The sequence below is a fragment of the Oncorhynchus nerka genome, unplaced genomic scaffold (assembly GCF_034236695.1).
Source record: "Oncorhynchus nerka isolate Pitt River unplaced genomic scaffold, Oner_Uvic_2.0 unplaced_scaffold_1507, whole genome shotgun sequence".
NCBI lineage: Eukaryota > Metazoa > Chordata > Actinopteri > Salmoniformes > Salmonidae > Oncorhynchus > Oncorhynchus nerka.
Window position 1 is genome coordinate 3392 of NW_027039810.1, and position 11797 is coordinate 15188.

Here is an 11797-nt window from a genome sequence, read left to right on the forward strand (position 1 = left end):
GGGATCCATAATAAACCCCAGGAAGAGTAGCTGCTGATGGGGTTCCATAATAAACCCCAGGAAGAGTAGCTGCTGATGGGGTTCCATAATAAACCCCAGGAAGAGTAGCTGCTGATGGGGATCCATAATAAACCCCAGGAAGAGTAGCTGCTGCCTTGGCAGGAACTAATGGGGATCCATAATAAACCCCAGGAAGAGTAGCTGCTGATGGGGATCCATAATAAACCCCAGGAAGAGTAGCTGCTGATGGGGATCCATAATAAACCACAGGAAGAGTAGCTGCTGATGGGGTTCCATAATAAACCACAGGAAGAGTAGCTGCTGATGGGGTTCCATAATAAACCCCAGGAAGAGTAGCTGCTGATGGGGTTCCATAATAAACCCCAGGAAGAGTAGCTGCTGATGGGGTTCCATAATAAACCACAGGAAGAGTAGCTGCTGTAAATGAAATGACCCATTTGAGGTTTTATTTAGAAAGAAGTTGCATTTTAAGAAACTGGAAAACATATCAAGTATTTTTATATTCCACAGGTATTATCAGATGAACTGTTTTGTACAGATAATTAAATCAGACTCAAGTTACAAATGCTGGTAAACACTCAAAATACATTTAGTAAAAAATATGTCACCAAAGTAGTGCACTGGGTCATTACTAGTGTCAGAAGGCATTTACCAGTCCTGTACTAGCAAGCCATTAGTCTCTAGTGAGGGGGAATACCTGCAGAACCCCAATCCCCCCAAGCCATTAGTCTCTAGTGAGGGGGAAAACCTGCAGCACCCCCCCCCCCCCCCAAACCATCAGCCTCTAGTGAGGTGAAAACCTGCAACACCCCCAAACCATCAGCCTCTAGTGAGGGGAATACCTGCAGAACCCCAATCCCCCTAAACCATTAGTCTCTAGTGAGGGGAACAACCTGCAGCACCCCAATCCCCTAAACCATTAGTCTCTAGTGAGGGGGAAAACCTGCAACACCCCAATTCCCTAAACCATTAGTCTCTAGTGAGGGGAAATCTGCAGCACCCCAATCCCCCAAACCATTAGTCTCTAGTGAGGGGAAAACCTGCAGCACCCGACCCCCAAACCATTAGTCTCTAGTGAGGGGAAAACCTGCAGCACCCCAATCCCCCAAACCATTAGTCTCCTAGCGAGGGAGACAACCTGCAGCACCCGACCCCACCAAAACCACTTCCCATGGTTATGTAAATCGCTACATTAATAAATGAATACATAAATAACTAAAGGATAAATACAGACATAACTTGATGTAGTATTCAAAAGATATACTATATCTTTATAAAACAACTTATTGCCCCTGAACATCATAAACCTGTACTGTCTCTCTAGGCGAAAGACATTTGGCAACTTACTCAGTCACATCCAAACACAAAAAAACATTAAAAAAAGTGTAGAAACTTGTAGTATTGATCACACATTAGATACACAATCTGTAGATACATGCCAAAACTCATCACATCTTACTCAGGCAACAATAATCATTGAGATTTATCTTGTCTGTACAATATTTTAATGCGGATTCACACCCTTGCATACAGATGTTTGGTGCCATCGGAGTTGTGTGAGTTGCTACTTGGTATTAAATTCAACCTGTTTACCATTTATTGTCCTGATTGAAGTTGAGGTATTGGTCTGTGGAAGTGGGTGATCACTTATTGCAGTGGCACAGTCTGGTTGTACGGTGTAGGGAGGTGAAGTTGCCCCTAGATGCTGATATTGGGTCAGTTCTGGATTTTTGCCACTTGTAGTTAAAATTAGAATTGGGGGAGCTGATTCTAGATCTGTACTGAGAGGAAACTTCACCCTGGAGGCTGGTTGTACATCCTGGTCCTCAGACCAGAACACTGTCCTCTTCTCAGATCCACTTCTCCTCCTCCTCACCCTGGAGTCCACAGACAGAGTAACACTAGAACCAGTCATCTCCCCAATCCCAGCCTCAGACCCAATCGCAGCCTCAGACCCAATCGCAGCCTCAGACCCAATCGCAGCCTCAGACCCAATCGCAGCCTCAGACCCAATCCCAGCCTCAGACCCAATCGCAGCCTCAGACCCAATCGCAGCCTCAGACCCAATCGCAGCCTCCAGACCCAATCGCAGCCTCAGACCCAATCGCAGCCTCAGACCCAATCGCAGCCTCAGACCCAATCCCAGCCTCAGACCCAATCCCAGCCTCAGACCCAATCCCAGCCTCAGACCCAATCCCAGCCTCAGACCAAATCCCAGCCTCAGATCCAGCCCCTTCACAAACCACTGTCCTCTTCTCAGATCCACTTCTCCTCCTCCTCACCCTGGCCTGTCTGGGGTGCCTGACTACTGTCGATGCCCTTGGCCTGCTGGTGGGAATGAGGGGGCCAGGGTTACAGATGCTAGACCCTGCCCTCACGCTCTCCCTCACCCTCTCCCCAACCCTCTCCCCAGCCCCAGCCCTCTCCCCAGCCTTCTCCCCAGCCCTCTCCCCAGCCCCAACCCTCTCCCAGCCCTCTCCCCAACCCTCTCCCCAGCCCCAACCCTCTCCCCAGCCCCAGCCTTCTCCCCAACCCTCTCCCCAGCCCCAGCCCTCTCCCCAGCCCCAGCCCTCTCCCCAGCCCCAACCCTCTCCCCAGCCCCAACCCTCTCCCCAGCCCCAACCCTCTCCCTAGCCCCAACCCTCTCCCCAGCCCCAACCCTCTCCCCAGCCCCAACCCTCTCACCAGCCCTCTTACTAGCCCTTGCTCCAGCCGCAGACCATGCCCAAGCCCCAGTCCCAGACCCAGACCCTGTCCAGTGCAGTCCCCTGCCAGTCCCAGACCCGATCCCAAAACCAGCCCTCTCCATAGCCCTTTCCCAAGCCTCACACCCAGTCCCTGATCCAGACCCAGTCCCTGATCCAAACCCAGTCCCTGTCCCTCTCCTTCGCTCAGATTCACTTCTCCCCCTCCTCACGCTACTGGAGACTTCATAGAGGGCACCACTCGATCCAGACCCAACACAATTACATCCTCTGGGAGTCCCAGTCCCTGACCCAGACCCTGACCCAGACCCTGACCCAAAACTGGGGTTCCTGACTACAGATGATGACCTCTGCCTTCTGGTAGGACTAACGGCTACAGGGTTACGGATGTTCCCAAAAGCCTGCATCCGTTTCAGGTGGCCGATCCCCACGGCAGGGCTCCCACAACTCTGACGCCCAGAGGCCTTCTCAGCAGAGTGGACCCGACTCTCACTGTAGCTCCTCTTGGGGAGAGAGACCACGGCCCCGGTGGTCAGAGAAGGGGTTGAGGCAGGGAGAGGTGTGTGAGCGGCAGGCCCCAGTACAGGGCGGGTAGCGAGCGTGGTAATGTGTGCAGCCAGACAGCGGGGCAGAGGGAAACAGGGAGGAGAGGAGAGTAAAAGGGAAAGCTCTCTGGCACTGGAGGATGCATTTGGGAGAGCTGAGTCTCCCGTGGAGGGAGGGTGCACCATGGTGGGAACAGTAGCGACTGGTTGGAACAGAGGACACACTCCCACTCTCCTCCTGAACCGTCTGGATCCGGAGCCACTCCAGCAGCAGTAGCTGCTCCAGGTACCTGAATCCAGCCAAAGTGTATTTGTCATATGCACAGGATCCAGCATCGTGTACACAGTACAATGACATGCTTCCCCTCAAGCTCTCCTCTCAAAAAGATACATATCCAATAAAGAAAGTCTTTAAAAAAAGCACGATAAGATGGGCCCGATTCAGACAAGTTGACTCATTTATTTTTATCCTTTATTTAACTAGGCAAGTCAGTTAACAACAAATTCTTATTTACAATATCGGCCTAGGAACAGTGGATTAACTGCCTTGTTCAGGGGCAGAAAGACAGATTTTTACCTTGTCAGCTCGGGGATTCGATCTAGCAACCTAGCAACTTTTCGGATACTGTCACCACTAGGCTACCTGAGTCAAAAAATGTTGACTTAAGTCACATAAGTCCATGTTAAGTCAACTTATCTCAAGTCTGAATCTGGCCCTATGTCAATAAAAATAAGTAAGAAATCATAAAGAACACATCGGTATAAAAGTAATGTTCGTAAAGTAAGTAGAGTACCTGTCAGCGCCATGCCTGCAGGTCTGGAGCGGAGGGTGTCTTCCCTCTGGGTGGAGAAACACAGCCAGCTGCCGGAGGCTCCAGGAGTTGAAGGGTGGAGGGAGGAAATCTGGGTAGCTGAACAGACCAGGGGCGTGGCCTCGGGGTCCAGGGAGATCAGGTTGGAAGTCATGGGGAAAGATGACCTCTGGACGGAGGTCGAGGTTAGGGGGAGGATGGGGAGGGAGGAGAGGGAGCCTCTCTGATTCAGACAGGTCTGTGTCTATGTCACTGTATATGTCCCCTTCTCCCTTCTCTTTTCCCCCTACATCCCCCTCTACACAACCCAACCCCCCAGACACCTGGGCTGTCCTCTGGCCCACAGGTACACCTCCAGGCAGGACCTGGGAGCTATGGCTGGAGCTGTGGTTGTGAGGAAGGGACACAACTTGTCTACTCCTCCTGGAGACAGTCTGCTTCTGTTCCCTGTGATGGCTGCTCTGAGCCTCCCTCTCCTGATCCTCCCTCCTCTCCTTCTCCCTCTGCTCTCTCCTCTCCCTCCTCTCCTGCTGCTCTCTCCTCCTGCTCCTCTCTCTCCTCTCCCTCCCATCCAAAGCCGATAACAGGTGCAATGAAGGAGGCTCCAACTGGCCCTGAGTGCTGAAGTAACAGACACAGTTAGAACATCTCAGACATGGTCATATAGAATGATACAGGGTGATACAGGATGAGGTAGTATGAGAAACTAGCTCACCTGAGTTCAGAGGTGTTGGTGTTGTGTTTGACTGAAGGAATGTTTGGTTTGTGCTTATGTCTTCTTTGCTGCTTCTAAGATCAAAAACACAGTGAAGACCCAGGTCAGTACCCTATTCCCTATGGGCTCTGGTCAAACGTAGGTCATTAAAAAGGGAACAGGGGGCCATTTTGGACGCAGGCCTTGAGAATAAAACTGCAGCTTTTATGACAGTCATGCTGATATCCTTTCAAGCCTAAAAATAGCTAGACTACTGTACAATGGGGATTTACAGTATCTCTGGGCCCCAGCTCTCAGACAGTATCTCTGGGCCCCAGTTCTCTGACAGTATCTCTGGGCCCCAGTTCTCTGACAGTATCTCTGGGCCCCAGTTCTCTGACAGTATCTCTGGGCCCCAGCTCTCCAGACAGTATCTCTGGGCCCCAGCTCTCAGACAGTATCTCTGGGCCCCAGCTCTCAGACAGTATCTCTGGGCCCCAGCTCTCAGGCAGGATCTCTGGGCCCCAGCTCTCAGACAGTATCTCTGGGCCCCAGCTCTCAGACAGGATCTCTGGGCCCCAGCTCTCAGGCAGGATCTCTGGGCCCCAGCTCTCAGGCAGGATCTCTGGGCCCCAGCTCTCAGGCAGGATCTCTGGGCCCCAGCTCTCAGACAGGATCTCTGGGCCCCAGCTCTCAGACAGGATCTCTGGGCCCCAGCTCTCAGGCAGGATCTCTGGGCCCCAGCTCTCAGGCAGGATCTCTGGGCCCCAGCTCTCAGGCAGGATCTCTGGGCCCCAGCTCTCTGACAGGATCTCTGGGCCCCAGCTCTCAGACAGGATCTCTGGGCCCCAGCTCTCAGGCAGGATCTCTGGGCCCCAGCTCTCTGACAGGATCTCTGGGCCCCAGCTCTCAGACAGGATCTCTGGGCCCCAGCTCTCAGACAGGATCTCTGGGCCCCAGCTCTCTGACAGGATCTCTGGGCCCCAGCTCTCAGGCAGGATCATGTCAATAGAAATACTTTTTAATATATACATTGTTAATGTCATATTTTTCCTATGGACAGGAGGACCTACCTTGTCTGCTGACGGGGTGGGAATGTGAGTGTTGTCCACACTTGGAATCATCATCTGGGGATGCAAAGGCTTCTTTTGGGTCGTCATTCTGGTGCTATTCAATACATTGGATTTAGGCATAAAATAGTGTATATACGCTATGCTAGGGCAAAATGTATGAAAATAAAAATAAAAACGACTACGCTAGAGGTTTAAATAGCCGAAGTATAATTAGGAAAGAAGCACAATACATTTGAAGCTTATTTTTACATTGGTAATATGCTCGATGTATGTAGGTCCGGTCTTAACTGCTATTTAGAACAGAACAGATACTACTACCTCGTCACATGTTTTTCGGTCCATGAACTTTTGGCCCATTCCCGCTCCACCCTGCTAGGGAGCTTGTTGAGTCCAGTTGCAGCGCTTTGCTGCACAACAGTCCCCATCCTGGGTTACGAACGGAGTCCATCCAATAAACGAGAAATAATCTCAGAGATTAAAGCTAATTTAAAATAAAACATGGCCCAGTTTGAGAGAGATAGAAATTCAGCAGTGTATCAATAATGCACTAGATATAATATAGCCTACCATTAATACAATTATTCAAAAAACGAAATACAATCAGATGAAAAACGAATAGGCATATGAACCGATCAATGATTTCAACCTTCGCGTGTAAAGGAAAATAGCGGACTGTAAACCTAGAATTAAAGACCCGTTTTGGTCTTCTACATTTCGATTAAACAGCAGCGGCTGTTTTTAGGATCTGTCCATTATAAAAACGGACAAAATATGAATACATGTATCCATGCGACGGTGTACAAAGCGTCTTCCCTTGTTAAGAAAACTATTATAATTTCCCACAAATTGCATGTTTTTATTCTATGCAGCGCCTGCATAATACTCATTTTCGCTATTTTCTACACTTCTTGTTGCGACCAGCTGATTTGTTGAACGCCTGCAAAGCTTTGTGGGTAATATAGTGTCTACGTCACACAACACATCGTTACTACTAGGTTTTAGAAACGGCTATTTTTGTGGTTATTTGGCACTCTAATGTGTAATACCGCCATTATCAGTCGCTATAAGAGAATGATACACAATCATTCGTTTTTTCACGATTTTATTTTCCTAAATGTATCCTATAGACGTTTTACTGTTCCCCTGTCCCAATAACATGTTAAAAAAACACGAATGGAATAATACAGAACATGCTAATGTATGCCTTAGGGACGACTACAGCCAGATAACTTGCTATTTATAAAGAGTTTCATTCCAAAATGCTTTATATCCATTTTCAGAAATGTTAGTAAATTAGCTTTTATTGTTTCAAGAAATTATGAAAGAGTTTGGTGTTTTTCTAAACGTGGCATGGGGTTGTTCAATGACAGACATGTATTTATTTAAAATCACTTGATGGTTTCATTTTCAGATATGTTTTTTTGCAAAATACTATATATCTGCCTCACTTTAAGAGAAATAAGTAGTACAGCTGGGTTTTACACAGTCAAATGTAAGAAATAACTTTTTTTTTATAAAGAACAGTAAGAGATATGGGCGGCATGGGCAGCCGAGCAGGGTGGCATCTTCCTAGGGGCAGCATGGGCAGCCGAGCAGGGTGGCATCTTCCTAGGGGCAGCATGGGCAGCCGAGCAGGGTGGCATCTTGCCTGTGGCAGCATGGGCAGCCGAGCAGGGTGGCATCTTGCCGGGGGCAGAATGGGCAGCTGAGCAGGGTGGCATCTTGCCTGTGGCAGCATGGGCAGCCGAGCAGGGTGGCATCTTGCCGGGGGCAGCATGGCCAGCCAAGCAGGGTGGCATCTTGCCGGGGGCAGCATGGGCAGCCGAGCAGGGTGGCATCTTCCTGGGGGCAGCATGGGCAGCCGAGCAGGTTGGCATCTTGCCGGGGGCAGCATGGGCAGCCGAGCAGGGTGGCATCTTGCCTGTGGCAGCATGGGCAGCCGAGCAGGGTGGCATCTTGCCTGTGGCAGCATGGGCAGCCGAGCAGGGTGGCATCTTGCCTGTGGCAGCATGGGCAGCCGAGCAGGGTGGCATCTTGCCTGTGGCAGCATGGGCAGCCGAGCAGGGTGGCATCTTGCCGGGGGCAGCATGGGCAGCCGAGCAGGGTGGCATCTTCCTGGGGGCAGCATGGGCAGCCGAGCAGGGTGGCATCTTGCCTGTGGCAGCATGGGCAGCCGAGCAGGGTGGCATCTTGCCAGGGGCAGCATGGGCAGCCGAGCAGGGTGGCATCTTGCCTGTGGCAGCATGGGCAGCCGAGCAGGGTGGCATCTTGCCTGTGGCAGCATGGGCAGCCGGGCAGGGTGGCATCTTGCCGGGGTCAGCATGGGCAGCTGAGCAGGGTGGCATCTTCCTGGGGGCAGCATGGGCAGCCGAGCAGGGTGGCATCTTGCCGGGGGCAGCATGGGCAGCCGAGCAGGGTGGCATCTTGCCTGTAGCAGCATGGGCAGCCGAGCAGGGTGGCATCTTGCCTGTGTCAGCATGGGCAGCCGAGCAGGGTGGCATCTTGCCGGGGGCAGCATGGGCAGCCGGGCAGGGTGGCATCTTTCCGGGGGCAGCATGGGCAGCCGAGCAGGGTGGCATCTTGCCGGGGGCAGCATGGGCAGCCGAGCAGGGTGGCATCTTGCCTGTGGCAGAATGGGCAGCTGAGCAGGGTGGCATCTTGCCTGTGGCAGCATGGGCAGCCGAGCAGGGTGGCATCTTGCCGGGGGCAGCATGGCCAGCCAAGCAGGGTGGCATCTTGCCGGGGGCAGCATGGGCAGCCGAGCAGGGTGGCATCTTCCTGGGGGCAGCATGGGCAGCCGAGCAGGTTGGCATCTTGCCGGGGGCAGCATGGGCAGCCGAGCAGGGTGGCATCTTGCCTGTGGCAGCATGGGCAGCCGAGCAGGGTGGCATCTTGCCTGTGGCAGCATGGGCAGCCGAGCAGGGTGGCATCTTGCCTGTGGCAGCATGGGCAGCCGAGCAGGGTGGCATCTTGCCTGTGGCAGCATGGGCAGCCGAGCAGGGTGGCATCTTGCCGGGGCAGCATGGGCAGCCGAGCAGGGTGGCATCTTGCGGGGGCAGCATGGGCAGCCGAGCAGGGTGGCATCTTCCTGGGGGCAGCATGGGCAGCCGAGCAGGGTGGCATCTTGCCTGTGGCAGCATGGGCAGCCGAGCAGGGTGGCATCTTGCCAGGGGCAGCATGGGCAGCCGAGCAGGGTGGCATCTTGCCTGTGGCAGCATGGGCAGCCGAGCAGGGTGGCATCTTGCCTGTGGCAGCATGGGCAGCCGGGCAGGGTGGCATCTTGCCGGGGTCAGCATGGGCAGCTGAGCAGGGTGGCATCTTCCTGGGGGCAGCATGGGCAGCCGAGCAGGGTGGCATCTTGCCGGGGCAGCATGGGCAGCCGAGCAGGGTGGCATCTTGCCTGTAGCAGCATGGGCAGCCGAGCAGGGTGGCATCTTGCCTGTGTCAGCATGGGCAGCCGAGCAGGGTGGCATCTTGCCGGGGGCAGCATGGGCAGCCGGGCAGGGTGGCATCTTTCCGGGGGCAGCATGGGCAGCCGAGCAGGGTGGCATCTTGCCGGGGGCAGCATGGGCAGCCGAGCAGGGTGGCATCTTGCCTGTGGCAGCATGGGCAGCCGAGCAGGGTGGCATCTTGCCGGGGGCAGCATGGGTAGCCGAGCAGGGTGGCATCTTGCCTGTGGCAGCATGGGGCGCCGAGCAGGGTGGCATCTTGCCGGGAGCAGCATGGGGCGCCCGCACAAAAAAATAGATACAGTATGGTTGTCCTTGTTCAATAGAGCCATTGGACTTGTCTCAACGATGTTCCTATCTGCTAGGACATTGCAGGACATCTAGTTTGACTCAATTATCCTGGCTTTGTAAATACCACAGCCTGACAGGAGCCGTACATCCTTGTTCCTACCCTCAAAGGCAGGCTTTTCAAAACAGTGGTGGTACTAGTTTTCAGGTTCATGGAAGCACCATAACTGAGGTGAATGTTCAGTCTCCTATTGACTGAGGTGAATGTTCAGTCTCCTATTGACTGAGGTGAATGTTCAGTCTCCTATTGACTGAGGTGAATGTTCAGTCTCCTATTGACTGAGGTGAATGTTCAGTCTCCTATTGACTGAGGTGAATGTTCAGTCTCCTATTGACTGAGGTGAATGTTCAGTCTCCTATTGACTGAGGTGAATGTTCAGTCTCCTATTGACTGAGGTGAATGTTCAGTCTCCTATTGACTGAGGTGAATGTTCGGTCTCCTATTGACTGAGGTGAATGTTCAGTCTCCTATTGACTGAGGTGAATGTTCAGTCTCCTATTGACTGAGGCGAATGTTCAGTCTCCTATTGACTGAGGTGAATGTTCAGTCTCCTATTGACTGAGGTGAATGTTCAGTCTCCTATTGACTGAGGTGAATGTTCAGTCTCCTATTGACTGAGGTGAATGTTCAGTCTCCTATTGAAGTTAGAGCAGCAAGGTGATAATGGCTGGAGAACATTTGGCTTGTTTCTGCTTTTCTCCTAATTGCATTTTAGAGTTTTTAAATTGTTTAGAAATGCAGTTAATGAGCTTCAATTTAAAAAATAATTAATTGGAGAGGCTGAGGTTCAAATCAAGTCAAATCAAATTTTATTTGTCACATGTGCCAAATACAACCTTACAGTGAAATGCTTACTTACGAGCCCTTAACCAACAATGCTTTAAGAATTGAAGAAAAAAATAATACAATAAGTATTAAATCAAAAATAGAAAATAAAAGTAACAAATAATTCAACAGTAGCAATGAAATATCAAGTGAGGCTAAAAACAGGGGGTACCGGTACAGAGTCGATGTGCAGGGGTACCGGTTATTGAGGCAATTGTGGTAATATGTACAGTACATGTAGTAGAGCAGCAGAGGGAGCAGTCATGTGGTTGTTGTTAAAGCAGCAACGAGTGAGTAGTTATGTGGTTGGTGATTATAATTGTAAGTGCTGAGGCTCAGAGCAGCACGAGTGAGTAGTTATGTGGTTGGTGATTATAATTGTAAGTGCTGAGGCTCAGAGCAGCAACGAGTGAGTAGTTATGTGGTTGGTGATTATAATTGTAAGTGCTGAGGCTCAGAGCAGCAACGAGTGAGTAGTTATGTGGTTGGTGATTATAATTGTAAGTTCTGAGGCTCAGAGCAGCAACGAGTGAGTAGTTATGTGGTTGGTGATTATAATTGTAAGTGCTGAGGCTCAGGCAGCAGCGAGTGAGTAGTTATGTGGTTGGTGATTATAATTGTAAGTGCTGAGGCTCAGAGCAGCAACAAGTTTGGCCAGGGTTGGCCAGGGTTGTTCAGGTTTTGGTCACTAGATGCCCCCATTGTGCTTTTTGACCCTTTTGTTTTCCCTTGTTTCCAGTTATTATTTGCACCTGTGCCTCGTTTCCCCTGATTGTATTTAAACCCTTAGTTTTCCTCAGTTCTTTGCTCTGTGTTTGAATGTTGGCACCCAGTGATGCTGTGAACATTTGTTGCTCCAGATGGACGCTCTTGTGGTCCTCTGTTTTTGTTCTCATTTATTTTTGATTATCTTTTGAGGCTTTTTTCAGCTGTACCAACCACCTTGTGGATTTACCTTTTTCCCTGCTGTACCAACCACCTTGTGGATTTACCTTTTTCCCTGCTGTACCTACCACCTTGTGGATTTACCTTTTTCCCTGCTGTACCAACCACCTTGTGGATTTACCTTTTTCCCTGCTGTACCAACCACCTTGTGGATTTACCTTTTTGTCTTGGAGGATGACCTTTGTTCTCTTGGAATTACTTCGGACGATGTGGATTTATATTTTTGCTTGAACTTTCCTTTTACTTTATTAAAACACCGTCTCAAGTACTGCTGTGTCTGCCTCATCTTCTGGGTTCTGCCGTCTATTAGTGGCTCAGTTTGCTACGGGACTGTTTCTCACACCGGAGACCCGGGTTCGTAACCGGGTCCTGACACAAG

At 51.2% G+C, this 11797-nt stretch overlaps 2 protein-coding genes across 3 annotated transcripts; both read right to left on the reverse strand.

Moving 5' to 3' along the window:
* Positions 1 to 4302: 4302 nt before the first annotated feature.
* On the reverse strand, positions 4303 to 6573 carry LOC115126933 (opioid growth factor receptor-like). 2 transcript variants are annotated; one of them, XR_010462670.1, is made up of 4 exons: positions 6166 to 6573; positions 5851 to 5944; positions 4799 to 4872; positions 4305 to 4704 (listed from the first exon to the last, which is right to left on the reverse strand). XR_010462670.1 is itself a non-coding variant. In XM_065015334.1 (2 exons), exon 1 carries the CDS (start codon positions 5821 to 5823, stop codon positions 5092 to 5094), a length of 732 nt encoding a protein of 243 aa, XP_064871406.1. In that variant the 5' UTR covers positions 5824 to 5839; the 3' UTR covers positions 4303 to 4704; positions 4799 to 5091. The 2 variants fall into 2 exon arrangements, 1 of the variants encoding a protein (XP_064871406.1); XM_065015334.1 differs by lacking the exons at positions 5851 to 5944; positions 6166 to 6573 and having other exon boundaries at positions 4303 to 4704; positions 4799 to 5839.
* A 788-nt stretch (positions 6574 to 7361) lies between these two features.
* On the reverse strand, positions 7362 to 9557 carry LOC135568539 (basic proline-rich protein-like). The gene has a single exon (XM_065015335.1). It carries the CDS (start codon positions 9555 to 9557, stop codon positions 7362 to 7364), a length of 2196 nt encoding a protein of 731 aa, XP_064871407.1.
* Between the last annotated feature and the right edge of the window lie 2240 nt (positions 9558 to 11797).

Coding starts and splice junctions, on each gene's coding strand:
- LOC115126933 (XM_065015334.1), bottom strand. CDS start 5,823: ATGACATTAACAATGTATATATTAAAAAGTATTTCTATTGACATGATC.
- LOC135568539 (XM_065015335.1), bottom strand. CDS start 9,557: ATGCCACCCTGCTCGGCGCCCCATGCTGCCACAGGCAAGATGCCACCC.